This window comes from Amblyraja radiata, chromosome 5 (assembly GCF_010909765.2).
Source record: "Amblyraja radiata isolate CabotCenter1 chromosome 5, sAmbRad1.1.pri, whole genome shotgun sequence".
NCBI classification, from domain to species: domain Eukaryota; kingdom Metazoa; phylum Chordata; class Chondrichthyes; order Rajiformes; family Rajidae; genus Amblyraja; species Amblyraja radiata.
In genome coordinates, this window is record NC_045960.1 from 88,916,205 (window position 1) to 88,935,593 (window position 19,389).

General features: G+C 42.6%; 1 protein-coding gene across 1 annotated transcript in view; it reads left to right on the forward strand.

The window, feature by feature from the left end:
• Window positions 1-19,389, forward strand: part of lrrc1 (leucine rich repeat containing 1) — a 147,340-nt gene that overhangs the window by 52,465 nt on the left and 75,486 nt on the right. The window contains exons 3-4 of the mRNA XM_033021694.1: window positions 7,711-7,789; window positions 14,812-14,901. Coding sequence (XP_032877585.1) covers window positions 7,711-7,789; window positions 14,812-14,901 — 169 coding nt within the window. The remainder of the gene's footprint in view (window positions 1-7,710; window positions 7,790-14,811; window positions 14,902-19,389) is intronic.

Consider the following 19,389-nt stretch of genomic DNA (forward strand, 5'->3'; position numbering starts at 1 on the left):
TCTTGGGCTATGAATAATCAATTAGTTACAGTTTAGTTTATTGTCATGTGTTTCGAGGCACAGTGAAAAGCTTTTATTGCATATATCCTGTCAGTGAAATGACAATACATGATATAATAATAATATATCTTTTATTGTCATTGCACGTCAGTGCAACGAGATTTAGTGTGCAGCTCCACTGATGTACAAGAAAGGTAAATAAATACAATACATAAATAAGCAAGCTGAATTGATTGACGTGACCATCTGAGGGAGACTGTCCAAAGGGGGTGGGTGGGGGGGCACTCATTAGGGCCCGGTTCAGAGCCGCTATAGCTCTTGGATTACACTCGAACCATTTACAGTGTACACATACTGATACGGGAATAAGGTTTGGTGCAAGGTAAAGTCAGCAAAGTGCGATCAAGGATCGTCCGAGGTCACCAATGAAGTAGATAGTAGTTCAGCATTGCTCTCTGGTTGTGGTAGAATTATTCAGTTGCCTGATAACAGCTGGGAAGAAACTGTCCCTGAACCTGGAGGTGCGGGTTTTCACACTTCTATATCTTTTGCCTGATGGGAGAGGGGGGATGAGGGAGTGGCCAGGGTGCGACTCATCCTTGATTATGCTGCTGGCCTTGCTAAGGCAGCGTGAGGTATCAACGTTGTCTTCATGAGAATTATTTGCTTTGTTTTCTGGCATCGTGGAAGAGGACCAGAGGAAGCAGCTGATTGGCTTGTATCCCGGGTAAGGCTTTATTGTATTCGAATAAGGGGGAGAATGAGGACCAGGGCAGTTTACTGTTCTGGATGTCAGATGTGGGAGGTCATGGAGTCTGAGTGCCCTCCAGACGTCCACATCTGCACCAGGTGCGTCGAGATGGGGCTCCTAAGGGACCGTGTTAGGTACCTGGAGCAGCAACTCGATGACCTCTGTCTGCTCAGGGAGAGCGAGGAGGTCATAGAAAGGAGTTACAGGGAGGTGGTCACTCCAAGACCACGGGAGACAGAAAACTGGGTCACAGTTAGGAAGGGCAATGGGCAGAGGCAGGGACTGGTGGGTACCCCGGCGGCTGTACACCTTGAAAATAAGTACTCATGTTTGAGTAAGGGTGGGGGAGACAGCCTACCTGGGGGCAGCGACAGTGGCCGGGCCTCTGGCACAAAGACCGGTCCTGTTGCTCAGAAGGATAAGGAAAAGAAGAGGAGGGCAATTGTAATAGGGGACTCTATAGTCAGGGGGTCGGATAGGCGATTCGGTGGACGCAGACAGGAGACCCGGATGGTAGTTTGCCTCCCTGGTGCCAGGGTCAGGGATGTGTCTGAACGTGTCCAAGAAATCCTGAAATGGGAGGGAGAGGAGCCTGAGGTTGTGGTACATATAGGTACCAACGACATAGGTAAAAAAAGAGAAGAGGTCCTGAAAGAAGAATTTAGGGAGTTAGGTAGAGAGTTAAGGAGAAGGACTGCAAAGGTAACAATCTCAGGATTACTGCCTGTGCCACGCGACAGTGAGAGTAGGAATGGAGCGAGGTGGAGAATAAATGCGTGGATGAGGGACTGGTGCAGTGGGTATGGATTCAAGTTTCTGGATCATTGGGACCTCTTTTGGGGAAGGTGCGACCTGTACAGAAAGGACGGGTTGCACTTGAACTCGAGGGGGACCAATATCCTGGCGGGGAGATTTGCAAAGGCTACTGGGGAGACTTTAAACTAGTATGGTTGGGGGGAGGGACTCGAATTGGGAAAGCTAGCAGTCAGTGTGTAAGGCAGGAGGCAGAGAATGGTAGCACTCTGACCCAAAATGTAGGGGAGAGAGAAGAAAAAGAAAATAAACAGAGAATAAGAGATGGTGGGTTTCTTAAATGTGTATATTTTAATGCTAGGAGCATTGTAAGAAAGGTGGATGAACTTAGAGCCTGGATTGACACCTGGAAGTATGATGTTGTGGCGATCAGTGAAACATGGTTGCAGGAGGGCTGTGATTGGAAACAGGTGTGATAGAATTGGAGGGGCAAGAGGTGGAGGTGTTGCATTGCTTATCAGGGAAGATATTACAGCAGTGCTTTGGCAGGATAGATTAGAGGGCTCGTCTAGGGAGGTTATTTGGGTGGAACTGAGAAATGGGAAAGGGGTAGCAACACTTATAGGGGTGTATTATAGACCGCCAAATGGGGAGCGAGAATTGGAAGAGCAAATATGTAAGGAGATTGCAGATATTAGTAGTAAGCACAAGGTAGTGATTGTGGGAGATTTCAATTTTCCACACATAGACTGGGAAACACATTCTGTAAATGGGCTGGATGGGTTGGAGTTTGTAAAATGTGTGCAGGATAGTTTTTTGCAGCAATACATAGAAGTACCTACTAGAGAAGGGGCGGTGCTGGACCTCCTGTTAGGAAATGAGACGGGTCAGGTGGCAGAGGTATGCGTTGGGGAACAGTTCGGGACCAGTGATCACAATACCATTAGTTTCAATATAATTATGGAGAGGGTCAGAACTGGACCTAGGGTTGAGATTTTTGATTGGAGAAAGGCTAACTTTGAGGAGATGCGAAAGGATTTAAAAGGAGTAAATTGGGACAGTTTGTTTTATGGGAAAGATGTGGAAGAGAAATGGAGGACATTTAAAGGTGAAATTTTAAGAGTACAGAATCTTTATGTCCCTGTTCGGTTGAAAGGAAATAGTAAAAATTGGAAAGAGCCATGGTTTTCAAGGGAAATTGGACACTTGGTTCGGAAAAAGAGAGAGATCTACAATAATTATAGGCAGCATGGAGTAAATGAGGTGCTTGAGGAGTATAAAGAATGTAAAAAGAATCTTAAGAAAGAAATTAGAAAAGCTAAAAGAAGATATGAGGTTGCTTTGGCAAGTAAGGTGAAAGTAAATCCAAAGGGTTTCTACAGCTATATTAATAGCAAAAGGATAACGAGGGATAAAGTTGGTCCATTAGAGAGTCAGAGTGGACAGCTATCTGCAGAGCCAAAAGAGATGGGGGAGATATTGAACAATTTCTTTTCTTCGGTATTCACCAAGGAGAAGGATATTGAATTATGTGAGGTAAGGGAAACAAGTAGAGTAGCTATGGAAACTATGAGGATCAAAGAAGAGGAAGTACTGACACTTTTGAGAAATATAAAAGTGGATAAGTCTCCAGGTCCGGACAGTATATTCCCTAGGACATTGAGGGAAGTTAGTGTAGAAATAGCAGGGGCTATGACAGAAATATTTCAAATGTCATTAGAAACGGGAATAGTGCCGGAGGATTGGCGTACTGCGCATGTTGTTCCATTGTTTAAACAGGGGTCTAAGAGTAAACCTAGCAATTATAGACCTGTTAGTTTGACGTCAGTGGTGGGCAAATTAATGGAAAGGATACTTAGAGATAATATATATAAGCATCTGGATAAACAGGGTCTGATTAGGAACAGTCAACATGGATTTGTGCCTGGAAGGTCATGTTTGACTAATCTTCTTGAATTTTTTGAAGAGGTTACTCGGGAAATTGATGAGGGTAAAGCAGTGGATGTTGTATATATGGACTTCAGTAAGGCCTTTGACAAGGTTCCTCATGGAAGGTTGGTTAAGAAGGTTCAATGGTTGGGTATTAATGGTGGAGTAGCAAGATGGATTCAACAGTGGCTGAATGGGAGATGCCAGAGAGTAATGGTGGATGGTTGTTTGTCAGGTTGGAGGCCAGTGACTAGTGGGGTGCCACAGGGATCTGTGTTGGGTCCACTGTTGTTTGTCATGTACATCAATGATCTGGATGATGGTGTGGTAAATTGGATTAGTAAGTATGCAGATGATACTAAGATAGGTGGGGTTGTGGATAATGAAGTAGATTTTCAAAGTCTACAGAGAGATTTATGCCAGTTGGAAGAGTGGGCTGAAAGATGGCAGATGGAGTTTAATGCTGATAAGTGTGAGGTGCTACATCTTGGCAGGACAAATCAAAATAGGACGTACATGGTAAATGGTAGGGAATTGAAGAATGCAGGTGAACAGAGGGATCTGGGAATAACTGTGCACAGTTCCCTGAAAGTGGAATCTCATGTAGATAGGGTGGTAAAGAAAGCTTTTGGTGTGCTGGCCTTTATAAATCAGAGCATTGAGTATAGAAGTTGGGATGTAATGTTAAAATTGTACAAGGCATTGGTGAGGCCAATTTTGGAGTATGGTGTACAATTTTGGTCGCCTAATTATAGGAAGGATGTCAACAAAATAGAGAGAGTACAGAGGAGATTTACTAGAATGTTGCCTGGGTTTCAGCAACTAAGTTACAGAGAAAGGTTGAACAAGTTAGGGCTTTATTCTTTGGAGCGCAGAAGGTTAAGGGGGGACTTGATAGAGGTCTTTAAAATGATGAGAGGGATAGACAGAGTTGACGTGGATAAGCTTTTCCCACTGAGAGTAGGGAAGATTCAAACAAGGGGACATGACTTGAGAATTAAGGGACAGAAGTTTAGGGGTAACATGAGGGGGAACTTCTTTACTCAGAGAGTGGTGGCTGTGTGGAATGAGCTTCCAGTGAAGGTGGTGGAGGCAGGTTCGTTTTTATCATTTAAAAATAAATTGGATAGTTATATGGACGGGAAAGGAATGGAGGGTTATGGTCTGAACGCAGGTGTATGGGACTAGGGGAGAATACGTGTTCGGCACGGACTAGAAGGGTCGAGATGGCCTGTTTCCGTGCTGTAATTGTTATGTGGTTATATGGTGTGGCCCTGCCTGTCCACACTTTTCAGTTTTGCAATCATTATTTGTTCTTGCTCTCGGTTGCTCTTTATATTTCTATTGAAGTAGTTAGTATTCTCAAAATTAAAAAAAAAACATTATTTCTAACCAAAGTAGTAATCATAGTGATTTTTAGGTTTGTCTTTTATCCATTCACTTTGGAATCCTTTATCAGTGTGTAACTTTAGTTTAGAGATACAGCATTAGAACTGGCCCTTCGGCCCACCGTATCCACGTTGACCATTACACTGGTTGGATGTTATCCCACTTTCTCATCCACTCCTTACACACTAGAGGCAATTTATACAGGCCAATTAACCTACAAACCAATACATCTTTGGAAATCCACTCGGTCACAGGGAGAACATGCAAACTCCTCAGACGGCACCTGAAGTCAGGATCAGATGTTTACCAGATGTGCTACTGTCCCACCCTGGGTTCTTTGCTTCCGTTTCACATTTCTCATCCATTTCTTAAAGATGGCATTATGTTTTTTGTACTTGGATTAAAATAAATTGGATTATTCCTGATTTCCCAGCTGTATCTCTGGTGCGAACTATTTCTCTGGAATAAAACACAAAGTCTGGAAGAATTCAGCAGGTTAAGCAGCAGCCATGGAGGGAATGGACAAGCAAAGTTTTGGGTTAGGACCCTGATTGTAGTGGGAGGGGGGAGGAAGCTGGAAAGATGGAAAGCTGAAAAAACATCGCTTGTACCTTCCCTCCACAGATGCTGCCTGACCCACTGAGTTCCCCCAGCACTTTGTGTTTTGCTCAAGATTCCTTGTGTCACCATATTTCTCTTGGGTATTTCATCCCTTGCTGAAGGTATTTCCTTCATTTACATTTCTTTAAAAGCACTGTGCTATCTCAAATATCTCATGCTTGAAAACACAATGTTTTCTTTAAGAAATGAATGACAAACATGAAACTGAACAAGCCGATCGCTTGCTTTAATCTGCGTATTGATTTTCTATCGAGTTCCTTGATATTGAATCAGAAGTAACACTGCGGATATTTCAGTTGAACCATTTGCATTACAATCATTTTTTGATTTACTCAGTTTGCGGGTCTACTTGATAAAAGCACAATAAAAATGTTGAGAGTCGAAATGGGCAGAGAGATTTACAGCAACAGTAATTATGATTGTGGATTGATGTGCGAACCGACGATTCAGAAACATGAGCTAAAGATTCTCCGCGACAGCTGTGGAGTTAAAACTCAATGAATTGTATAAGTAAAGCACATTTAAAGGTCTACAAACGGGCCAGTAATTGATTTATCATTAACCGAAAGGATTATTGTTGAATCATATCAGATTGGTCACTGTTTTACAACAGAATGAAATATTTGAAGATGGATACAAAAAGCTGAAGTAACTCAGACTCTGTCTGAAGAAGGGTCTTGACCTGAAACGTCACCTACTCCTTTTCCTCCAGAGATGCTGTCAGACCCGCTGAGTTACTCCAGGTTTTTGTCCATCTTCGGTTTTAACCAGCATCTGCAGTTCCTTCCTACATAGAAGGAAATATTTTTTCTCCTTCCCCACTTTGTCCTACATGTGGGAGGCAAACATCTTCACTCTGTGCCCCTGCCGAAGTGCAGGACAACTCGGCTCCATTCTGCTTCATGATAAACAGGAATGGGCAATAAATGCTGGTCTTGACAACAACATCTATATCTTGCAAAGAACTGCTAATAAGAGGTTTTACGTTATTTTTTGCTTTAAAAAAAAGATTTGGGATTATTTTAATTCTTGCCACTGCAGGAATTTAAGATTACTTTTTTGTTGTGGATGCCAAGAGGTGGTAGAAGTATTGGGATTGGGTGCATTGCCATGTTATGTTGTCTGGCTGACTGATTAACCCCAGCAAACCATTATTCCTCTTAATTTTGTGTCTCAAATGGAATATCTCCTGAGACAAATACGTTGAGACATAAGCCTGCATGTCAGACCTTTGGAATGTAAACAGAATAACTACATGTAGCGATTTACACTCCCACTGCTTTAACTAATTTTCTTTTCCTTTATCACCTCGGATTCCCCCTCTACCAGCCTGCATAGTTTATGTCAGCAGGGACATATGGGATCAATCAAATCTCAGGCAGAGGCAGATTCTTCTTCACCAAAGGACAGGCCAACATCCATCAGGAAACGGCAGAGTGATGGGGAACAGGGTTACTTGCTTGTTTACACCTTTCTAGCTTGGGAAAAACTTGTAGCCCTCTTGCAGATTGACATTTGCACCGCATCAGATTAGAAATTCCAGCCTGGTTGTTGGTGAGAATTATAGCGTCTTGAAACAAGAGTGGCTGCCATTGGACATTTCCTCTGCTTGCTGCAGATTGTACAGCCAATTGTTGGACAATATCATCTCCTACTTGTGGGCACCAATCTCCAAGCTATTGTGAAATATAACACACTTCTGGTATTGAGGATCTGTCTCAATATCAACGTGTAGTGTGACTACCGTTCAGCAGTGTGCAGCTTTAGATAACTTATGTGTTTTCGATGCTTTGTAGTAAAGGCTGCCCATCATTTTGCCATTTGTTTGGAAGGATATCCGCAGCCATAGTTTTACAGCAGAGAAACCAGCCCTTTGGTACATCATGCACATGTTAACCCATTTGGCCATTGAGTCTCATCCCATTTACTCACATTAGAAACTTATCCTTTCATGTGGTGCCTATTTAAGTGTCTGTATAAATGCCTCAAAGGTGCTCTGTACAACTACGTTTATTGAATGCATGATTAATTTAATCTAAGATAGATACAAAAAGCTGGAGTAACCCAGCGAGACAGGCAGCATCTCTGGAGAGAAGGAATGGGCGATGTTTCGGGTCGAGACCCTTCTGCAGTCTCGACCCGAAACGCCGCCCAATCCTACTCTCGAGAGACGCCAAGTTACTACAGCTTGTTGTGTCTATCTTCGATTTTAACCAGCATCTGTAGTTCCTTCCTGCACATTAATTTAATTAATTTCTTTTTTGCAGATATTATGGAAATTCCAGAAAGCATCTCATTTTGTAAATCATTACAAGTAGCAGACTTTAGTGGCAACCCCTTGACCAGGTAAAAAGAACTGCAGTATAGAATTGACCATTCACGTTCATTGTATGTTTAGTATGAACTGCTTTCCAATAAACACAGCTAAATTGAGTAAGTGCAATATCATTGTCAGAACTGAATAATTTATGCATTAGCAGTAATAACATTTTGATGATTAAGGATAATTTCTGCAAACATTTTTGGAATGGTTGAACTGATGCATGTTATTTTTAAACATAAATAATGACCTGATATTTTCCAAATTCTGTTTTTGCACCTGTTAGTTGGTGCAACCTTATGGAGGGTAGTTTGGAGTCCAATAGGAATTTATTCTCCTCTGTAAAATTTTAGATTACCTGTGAATATACTGTGGAAAATATTGTACATACCTTATTGCACACTGGTGGGTATTGACAAATTGATAATAACTGAAAGAAATGGTTGGATTATTTTTTCTCAAAAGTAAAATTCATCAATTGATTACCCATGCAATTGCATAAGCTAAGCCATTCATGATATACCATGCAATTAAGGTAAAGGTGATCTATTCGTTGATAACGTACCACTTTTACTTAGTTTTTTTTACGTTAATGATGTGTTTTGTTTCTTGTTCTAAACAGTCAAATTCCCAGGCAAACTTTTTGTTCATTTTTGGTTGAGCACAACGAGACGTTTGTCTTTTATTTCGGGCTTGCAACGTTGGGATCAAGAACTTGATCCTGATGTTGTATTCCTGGAATTAAAGACAGACAAATCAGCGGGACATGTGTGGATAAGGAAAAGTTAGCATTTCATGTTGGTAACTTTTAATCAGTTGCAATGCTTTTCCTATGGAAGGAGTGTGTGTACAATTTGCCTGTAATCCCACCTTTGAGAGGGCTCCAATGATCTATTACCATTTAGTTTAAAGATACAGCATGTAGATGGGCCCTTTGCACCACCTAGTCCACACTGATCAGCCATCACTGTTCACACTAGTTCTATGTTATCCCACCCTCTCATCAATGCCCGACATACTAGGGGCAATTTGCAGAGGTCAATTAACCTACAAAACCCGGACGTCTTTGGATGTGGGGGAAATATTCTGTAATCATGAAGACCCTTGAAAGACTTGTGCTGGCCCACCTGAAAAATATCACAAACCCCCCTGCTGGACCCTCTGCAATTTGCGTACCGGGCAAATAGATCAGTGGACGACACAGTCAACCTCGGCCTGCACTTCTTCCTCCAGCACCTAGACCGCCAGGGGACCTATACAAGGATTTTGTTTGTGGATTTTAGCTCTGCATTCAACACCATTGTGCCAGAGCTACTAGACTCCAAACTCTCCCAGTTGACTGTGCCTGAACGTCTCTGTCAGTGGATCACCAACTTCCTGACAGACATGAAGCAGCATGTGAGGCTGGGAAAGCACATCTTGGACCCACTGACCCTCAGCATAGGAGCACCGCAAGACTGCGTACTCTCCCCTCTCCTCTACTCTCTCTACACCAACGACTGCACTTCCACAGACTCCTCTGTCAAGCTTCTCAAGTTTGCGGACAACACAACCCTGACTCCGGACTGTCAAAGCTGCAACAGCCAGACATAAAAACAGCTTTTTTTCCACGAGCTGTAGCTCTACTCAACAGCCAAGAGTCTGGAGCCTCCTTTTGCCCTGGTATTTTATTTAATTCGTCATATGTTTAAATTGTAATGTTTTATTTTTAATTGTCTACTGTATATCGTGTTGTTACTTGCGAGCAAAGCACCAATGCAAATTCCTTGTATGTTTACATGCTTGGCTAATAAAATGTATTCAAATCAATTCAAACCGGAGCACCCTGCCGGAACTCATGTGGTCACAGAGAGAATGTTCAAACTCCACGCAGCCAGCACCCGAGGCCTGTCTTAAGGGGCTGTCCCACTGCGGCGACCAAATTCGTGAGTTTAGGAGAGTTTGAAAAAATGTCATGTTGAAGACCTCCTTCGACTATGTAGAAGACTCCTTCGACCTCCTTCGACTATGTTGAATAGCTTCGACTCGCTTCGGGAAAATTGGACTCTGAATAGTGGAGAGTGAAGACGACCTCCTTCCACCTCCCTTCGACCTCCCTTCGACTATGTTGAAGACTATCCACGACTACCTTTGATTACCCTCGATTACCTACGAGTAACATGCCGACTTACTATGACCTACTTCGACTAAACCTACGAGTAAAAAAAGTATCGATTTTTTCCACGGCGACCTTTTTTTACTCTAGGGTATTTTTCAATATGTTGAAAAATATGCCGCGACCTAGCTGAGGCCTCGAGTACGCGGGGACTACCCTCGAGCATGAAGGAGAGTTACAAAGACCTCCAAGGACTTTGTGTCAACCATGCTGCGAGTATGACTCGCTAGAACTCGTGGATTAATTCACCGCAGTGGGACAGCCCCTTTACCCTACAATGCTTGTTTTCAACCTATACCTTCATGAAATCAATGATTTTTTTTGTTCAACTCCAGATGCTGGAAAACAGCTGGAAACACTCTTTAGCAAGCCAAGCATTATTAGTGGAAAATGAATCTGTTCATGTTTCAAGTCAAGGGCCCTTCATTAAATAGTATTGGAAGAGAAATTGGAAGAGTTGGTATTGGGAGAGGTGGGGGAGGAGATGATTAGAACAAAGGAAATATGGTGAGATTGCCTTAGTTAATGTAGCAGTTAAGGTCATATTAACCTCCTTTGTATTGCTTGTGCTAAAGCTGTGCGATGTGCTCTGCAGACCCAACTAAACAGCTGAAAATTAAACTGACATGTTGATGGGGAGGAATGATTAGTTCCCACACAGAAAGAAAAAGTTGTTTAAAATTGAAGAATCTGATCTGACTCCTGCAAGCTGCAATGCATCCAGACCGAATATAATGTGTTGTTCCTCAAAAAGAAGATAGTCACAGACACAAAAACCTGGAATAACTCAGCGGGTCAGACAGCATCTCTGGAGGAAAGGAATAGGTGACGCTTCGGGTCGAGGCCCTTCTTCAGACCAAGTTGTGTTCGACGTCATCTGGTCTCGCCCTGTCACAGATTTCACTTTTGTTTTACCCACCCCTTTCCCACCTAAAGCTAACACATTGCTGTCAGACGCTGCTTGACCCGTTGAGTGTTTCCAGCATTTATTTGTTTTTATTCTATTGTTAAGACATTTCTCGAATTATTTAAAATTAGCTTTTAGCATTTTTATCTTTTGACTTTTTAGGATGCCTCTTTATATAGTTACTTCAAATCAAATTTACGGTTTGACAGATGACCTTCTGTAACACACAAATTCCTGTGCTTCATTTCCCAGAACAAGTTTCTAATTTCTTCCTGGTTAGATTTAAGACATCGATTGAGAAAGCTCTCTTCAACCATTAGACATTCCATCCCTTCACTTTCCATTGGACTGTATTTTCCCCCACATCTACAAGTTATTAATTCAAGATGTTTCTTTTGAATACCTTCCAAGTTGGAAGCAAATTTAACTCATCCATCTGTTGAAATATTTGGAGCCCTTCCAAAAATCTTTCTCTTTTGTCAACTCAGTTTAAATATTCTAGCACCATCTAGTATATTGATTATTTCAAATGTTGTACCATTGTGTTCAAGAAGTACAGGTTTGTAGGTTAATTGGTTTGTAAATGTAAAAATTGTCCCTAGTGTGTGTGCGGGATGGTGTTAATGTGCGGGGATTGCTGGTTGGTGCGGTCCCGGTGGGCTGAAGGGCCTGTTTCCGCACTGTATCTCTAAACTAAACTAAAATTGTCTGGTGTTTCCTTTTCTTATTCCGTTCTGCAACATTCCTAAATTCTTAATAACCAGATTAAAAAGGATATTTGATTTTAATGGGAATTAGACAGCACAGCTACTGCACCAAGATGTTTCAAATAACAGGAGATACATTATTGGCAATGACACTGGACGTTAAGCTGCTTGAGGAGTCATGGATTTTGGTGCATTTGGATAGGTATATAAAAGATTGGTTTTGATTTATTGGCTGGCTGAGATCTGGAAACCTCTCACCTAACCTTGCTCTCTACTTCACCTTCTTTTGTTGAATATTCCTTAAAACCCAACTCTCTGACTGTCTGAAGAAAGGTCCCAACCCAAAACGTCACCAATCCATGTTCTCCAGAGCTGCTGCCTGACCAGCTGGGTTACTCTGGCACTCTGTGTCGATTTTCTCCAACTAGGCATCTGGTCATTGCTCCTGTATTTCTGACTCCTGCTGGAACACTTCTGTTAAGTATCCAGTGATTCATTTTCCAGATGCTTTTCGTACAAACATCAAACATGCAAGCCGCTGCTGAACACAGAGTGGGACATTAATGTTCGTGTTTACCACAGCAGTGATTAATGTTTCCAGGTTATTATTTGGATACCTGATCACTAACTTCTATATATAAAAAAGACCCAGAATTTCTATGGACTGCCATCCCATTCCCTTTTGGGATGCAAACGCTATTTTGATTTCCTCTTTTGTTTTAAGTTGTTTCACAAAGAGACACATGTTTATGTTTAGGGATACAGTGTGGAAACAGGCCCTTCGGCCCACCGAGTCCGCGCCGACCAATGATCCTCGAATACTTACGTTATCCTACACACACTACGGACAATTTTACAATTATACCAATCCAATGAATCTCCAAACCTGTACGTCTTTGGAGTATGGGAGGAAACTGGAGATCCCGGGGAAAACCCATGCAGGCCACGGGGAGAACATACAAACTCCCTACAGACAAGCACCCGTAGTCAGGAACGAACCCGGGTCTCTGACGCTGTAAGGCAGCAACTCTACCGCTGCGCCGCTGTGCCGCCCATAGAGCTAGAGTCAGCATCTTTGGAGAATATGGATAGACGACATTTCTGGCTGAGAGCCTTCTTTAGATGCAAAACGTTGCCTATCCATGTTCTCCAAAGATGATGCCTGACCTGCTGAGTTACTCCAGCACTTTGTGTCCTTTTGTGAATTAACCATCATCTGCAGTCCTTTGTTTCTACGTTTTAAGTTGCTTCCTGATGTCACTCTTAAGTAGCTGCTTCTTTGTCATCTCTAGTCCATACCAACCATCAATCCCCCATTTACACTCATCCTATAGTTTTATTTCTATTCCGTATTCCCAGCAACTCCCTCCCAGATTCTATCTACTGCCCAATGATGCAGCGGGGGTGATTTACAGCGACCAATAAACCTACCAATCACCTCTTTGGGATGTGTGGGAAACCTGCGTTTTCACAGGGATGTTATGCGGGGGAACGATGGAGGAGGACTGACTGTACTTTGTCCCTTCCACCACAGTGAAGAATGCTGCGGTGGATGTTTGTGTTAAATTTTATTGTGTACTGTGTTTTTTTTTTTAATTGTACCGCTGCTGGCAAGTTCATTTCACTGCACTTTATTTTGTATGTGATGAATAAAAACTGTTTGATTGATTTGCAAATTCCACGCAGACAGTGCCCGAGGTCGGGATTGAACCTGGGTCCCTGGTGCCGTGTGGCGTTACTGCTGTGCTGCCTTATTATCTTAGTTTCAAATCCTGTTGCTAAAATGCACCCTGTTCTGCAATTCTGTATTTCAAAGGTTTCAACGGTCTTTTATTGTCACGTACCAATTAAGGTGACAATATGTGATATGTGAATTACCATGCAACCATACGGAAAAAAAGCAACACGACACACAATTACATAAAAGTTAACATAGACATCCACCGCAGCGGATTCCACGCATTCCTCACTGTGATGGAAGATAAAAAAGTCCAATTTTCTTCCTCTTTATTCTCCCGTGGTCGGGGCAGTCGAGCCATCTCTCGGGGTGATTGAAGCTCCCGCAGCCGACGGCCGAAGCCCCTGCACCGGGGCAAGCGAAACCCCCGCGGTGGGGCGATCAAAACTCCCGCGGCTTGGAATTCCCGAAGTCGGTCTCTGATCAGAGACTGCGGGCTCCATGATGTTCAGTCCGCAAGCACCTGCGGATGGAGCTCCGAGGTCGACCCCTGGCAAAGGGATCGCGGGCTCCGTGATGATAAGTCTGCAGGTGACCACGGTGGAGCTCTCAAAATCGGTCTCCAGCAAAGGCCGCCAATTCCTCAATGTTAGGTCGCAGTGCGGACGGAGATATACGAAATGAAAAAAAGTTTCCCCCAACCCCCCCCTCACCATACATAAAACAAGCTAAAGAACACTTAAAAAATGCATTTAACACATACAATTTAAACGCAAAGAAGGGACGGACAGACAGAATGTTGGCGAGGCAGCCATTACTGGCTGGGGAAAACTGCATGAGGGACTGGGCAACAGCTGAAGTGATGGCATGCCACGTATTAATGGGAGCAGGTCATTTATAGTAACGTTAATGTTTCAGATGTGACAGCTTCTTTTGCAAGGGAGCATGCTAACATGTTGCCGGATATGGCAACAGGAAGTAAAGTTTTCAAGACGAGGTGTCTCCAGGTGCATGTATTCTAGTAGAAGATGTTTAGTTTAGAGATACAATGCAGAAACAGGCCCTTTGGCCCACCGAGTCCTCACCGACCAGTGATGCCCACACATTAACACTGTACTACACTGGACAATTTTTGTTTATACCAAGCCAATTAACCTACAAACCTGCACGTCTTTGGAGTGTGGGAGGAAAGCAAAGTTCTCGGAGAAAACCCATGCAGGTCACATGGAGAGCGTACAAACTCCTTACATGTGAGGACCTGTAGCCAGGATCGAACCTGTGTCTCTGGCGCTGTAAGGCAACAACTATACTGTGGCGCACTGTGCACTGACTACACTCACTGTGCTGCCCATGTCCTCCCACCGATGGATGCATGTTTAATTTACTTGGCATATCCGATAATTTATTATACGTTTATCTATTGTGTTATCGTGTTTAATGTGCCTGTAAAGCTGCAACGAGTGAGAATTTCATTGGTCTGATCCCGGTGCATATGGCAATTAAACCCTTCTTGGACTCTTGAACTAATGCTTGTAATCTCGTGCCCATTAATATCAGGTGTGGATTGAAAATTATGATGACTCCTAATGATCTTTTTGCAGGTTACCTGAAAGTTTTCCCGAATTGCGAAATTTGACTTGTCTCTCCCTGAATGATATCTCGCTACAGGCCCTTCCAGAAAATATTGGAAAGTAAGTTTGATTGCTTTTACGATGGAGTTTATCACATATCGGATAAAACTTAAAAATATATAATTTTTTTATATTATTAATATTTTTCTGCTCTGCAAATAATGCAGATAGAAGCGAAAACTACATGTCACCAATGTATTATTTTAGTTTTTTTTATAAGAGTGAATTTGCCAAAGGAACAGAGAAAAAATAATCGGTGGATGGGAGTGCATGTGGTTGACCTTGTGACTAGATATTTTACAGCTGTCTTCAGTAAAGAGAAGGATAGAAACATAGAAATTAGGTGCAGGAGTAGGCCATTCGGCCCTTCGAGCCTGCACCGCCATTCAATATGATCATGGCTGATCATCCAACTCAGTATCCCGTACCTGCCTTCTCTCCATACCCTCTGATCCCCTTAGCCACAAGGGCCATATCTAACTCCCTCTTAAATATAGCCAATGAACTGGCCTCAACTACCCTCTGTGGCAGAGAGTTCCAGAGATTCACCACTCTCTGTGTGAAAAAAGTTTTTCTCATCTCGGTTTTAAAGGATTTCCCCCTTTTCCTTAAGCTGTGACCCCTTGTCCTGGACTTCCCCAACATCAGGAACAATCTTCCTGCATCTAGCCTGTCCAACCCCTTAAGAATTTTGTAAGCTTCTATAAGATCCCCTCTCAATCTCCTAAATTCTAGAGAGTATAAACCAAGTCTATCCAATCTTTCTTCATAAGACAGTCCTGACATCCCAGGAATCAGTCTGGTGAACCTTCTCTGCACTCCCTCTATGGCAATAATGTCCTTCCTCAGATTTGGAGACCAAAATTGTACGCAATACTCCAGGTGTGGTCTCACCAAGACCCTGTACAACTGCAATAGAACCTCCCTGCTCCTATACTCAAATGCTTTGAATGTTGTCGTAAAGAGAGATGTGTGGATAAAACAATTTGAAGAGATAGGATTAGTTGATACTGGCTTATCATTGTTACGTATTCTGCATAATAGTGTAAAACTTAGTGTTTTGTACTATCCAGTCACATCATGCCACATGCGAGTACAACAGATAGTGCAAAAGAGAAAAGAAACAGAATTTGTGTTGCAGCATCAGAGGAAGTGCAGATGTAAAAGAAAAAGTGCAAGGGCTACAATAAGGTTAACTGGAAGATCGGGAATATATCCTTAGCATATGAGAGGTCGGTCAGGAGTCTGATGGGTTGATGAGAAGATCTGTAAAAGGTTTCAAAAAGGAACTGCAGATGCTGGAAGATCGAAGGTACACAAAAATGCTGGAGAAACTCAGCGGGTGCAGCAGCATCTATGGAGCGAAATAGGTGACGTTTCGCTCCATAGATGCTGCTGCACCCGCTGAGTTTCTCCAGCATTTTTGTGTACCTTCTGTAAAAGGTTTGTAGTGCATAAAGTAAAGTTGCCCAATAGAGTCACCATAGATTCATGATTACTGTGGGAGATAGGGTGGCAATAATGAAGCGTTGAGTCATTAAAAAAAATGTATTGTTAAACGCAAGAATTCTCTCAAGGGATTTAAGAACTGCAACTGTTAAACCGTCGTTTAAAAAAAAATAGAAGTGGTGTAGAATAGTAAGATTAAACGAGAACTTACCAGTTTGAACTTTGATCCTTATTTTATGAGGAGGAACGTTGAGGACTACGTGAAGAACCCGCTTACGACGCATGCGTGTCATTCTTCAAAGCAGCGGTGTGGAATCACAGATAACTATAATGACTAAACATAGTAAGATTAGACAACAGATACCAGTTCAGACTATGATCAAGGGTGGGAGCGGAGGGCACGTAGTCCTCAACGTTCCTCCTCATAAAATAAGGATCAAACTTCAAACTGGTAAGTTCTCGTTTAATCTTACTATTTTACTTCGGAGTCACGTGAGTGACTACGTGAAGATTTTAAAGCTCTGTGATTTCATGCCGTGGAACGAGTCCATGCATCACATCTGCCTTGATTTTTGGGGAGAGTAGAGTTAACAACATTAGACATCAATACGATATTGAAATCCAACAGTAAAATTATGAACACCAATTATTGCCCCTATTTATGGGTCTATTATATTACAGAACTTAAATTTGTTTCTGTAAATGTTTCAGGTTCAATGACTGGTTTGTTATAAAGTTGTTGGAAAATTCCTCCGTTGGCCATCCTGCTGTCTTGAGGATTTGGTCCATTGGTACGTCCAACTTCATAGCTGCTAATGTAGCTGCAGCCCTGGTGGAGTGAGATTTGAAATGCTAGTTCCCACTCCAGCCTATTTAGGACTTGTTTTAGCCATCCAGAGATGGTCTGGACTGTCACTGTTTTAAATGGCTGTTAGTAGCTGATTAAAGTGACATTCCTCCCCTCTGATGATCTTAGTATACTTCAAGTATGATAGTAAGTGTGTTATAATACAGAGACGACCATCTGTAGGGTAGGCCCTGAATTCTGTTTTTTAGGCCTGCTGACCCCTGTCTGTTCTGTATGACTATTACACTGATGTAAACCTTAATTTCCAGATGAAATAATCATGTTGTCCAACCTTGTTTTCTGTGGTGACTGGACCCTTGTGGCGTGACCAGGACCATCAGCATGACTGTTTTCATAGTCAGTTTCCGTAGGAACAGAGCTGTAGCTGGAGACCAGTTTCTTAACATGGTCAGTACAATGCTCACATCCCATATTTGGGAGTACCTGGTTCTTGGGGATTAATTTTAAAAATACCCCTCATGAGTTTGTTTACCAGGGTTTGTCCCAACAGAATGCCGCTCTGTACCTTCGACAGGTATATTGACAGAGCACCTCTGGCGCAGTTGATGGCACTATGACTGAGCCTCTCATCGTAATGGAGGCTTGCCAGGAATTCCAGAACAGACGGGATGTTCATAGATCTGTGGGTGATGATTATTGTTGTGACAGTACTTCCCATTACTAGATGATACCAAGTACTGATGTTTAGGTGGACAGTCTGTGACCCGCTGAAATAATTCCGCATTCGGTCCGTCGGTCCCAGGTGTAGAAGAGGTGCTTTCAACTCTAAATAAATAGGTTAATATATAATAGTGACGGGTAACTCCGTTGTTGCGGGAAGACCCAGTAAGTTAGGTCTATGATGGGTGGTGATGTATGGTTCTGACCCATGTTGATATCACCAGTACCCCGGTTGCGTAGGGCAATCAGGTATATCAAAATTCGAGACGTGGAGTCTATAGTTTCTTCCTAAATAACCGACTGATGAGGCAAAGGGAGGGATGCATAAAGTATCCCCCAATCAGCGAAGATACATCTGAACCACTGCCCCATGTTCTGGCTCCCAAGAACATAATTTGATAACTGGTAAGAGCATGGATGTGAATAGGTCGTTATCTGGTGTTCCATACCGGCTGTTCCAGCAATACATATTTTATCCAACATCCATACAGAGTTTTTGGACTTAGCGTGACCTGTTGTCTGCCACTAAATTCAGTTTCCCTGGTAGTTGGATGCTGATATCCAATCTCTATCTGGATACGCTATTAATCCAGATTAATAGAGACAGTGACTAAGACTATTGCCTGCATCACAGTGTGGAGGTACCCAGTGAACTCACCGCGGCGGATGCCAGCCCGTGTCCATTGTGTGCTGCTAGTATTACATGTATGGCTGCAGGCAACAACATCTCGTTCAGACCGAAAGGTCTGATTGACAAGAAGGATTCAATTCAATTCAATTCACAAATAGTGTTGGCCAGATAGTCACATGGTGTCGATATGTTTCTACCCATATGGTTGACATATGCTACTCCGGTGGTGTTGTCAATTTGTAGATTAACATACTGGTGTTATAACCCAAAACAATTTGACTTAAAGCCATGACTAGCTCTCACTTCCCCAGGTATATATGCCCAACGTTAGTAGTGATGCCTCCTGAGCATTCCATCTCCCCCACAGCTGGAGATGGAATTAGTAGCATCCCAATCCAAGGCCCATCAGTATGTGGTTCCATAGACGGGTAACTGTGTTTGGTTGTTTCATAAGTCTGTCAGAATGACCCCCACATAATTTCTTGAGTGACACGTGTAGCGCTCTGTACTATGATTATGTAAAGGTCCGATATCATGTGGCTGTCACACAGCCCCTAATGCCAATTATTCTACTACCAGTCTGATGGCTGGTTTAGTTCCCTGGAAGCCTCCATAAAGGCTGTACCCTTTCTTACGGCAAAGTACTGCCATGTTATATGACATCATCATAAAAATCAACATCCCAAAAGGCTGAACTGACTTTGCCGTAAGAAAGTGTTAACGGTGGACCCCAGACGATCTGTTGTGTTAAATACATCTGTGGGCACCTTCAATGAGTCCTATATAGCAAGCGTATTTTAATACCATGCTTGCCATGTAGTACCCTAGGATCAATCCCTTAGTTGCACCAAAGGTTCCCATTTGTAATGAATATAAAGTACGAAGTATTCAAATTAGTCAATCTAAGATGAAGTGGCAACCACCTCTAAATTATGAGAAG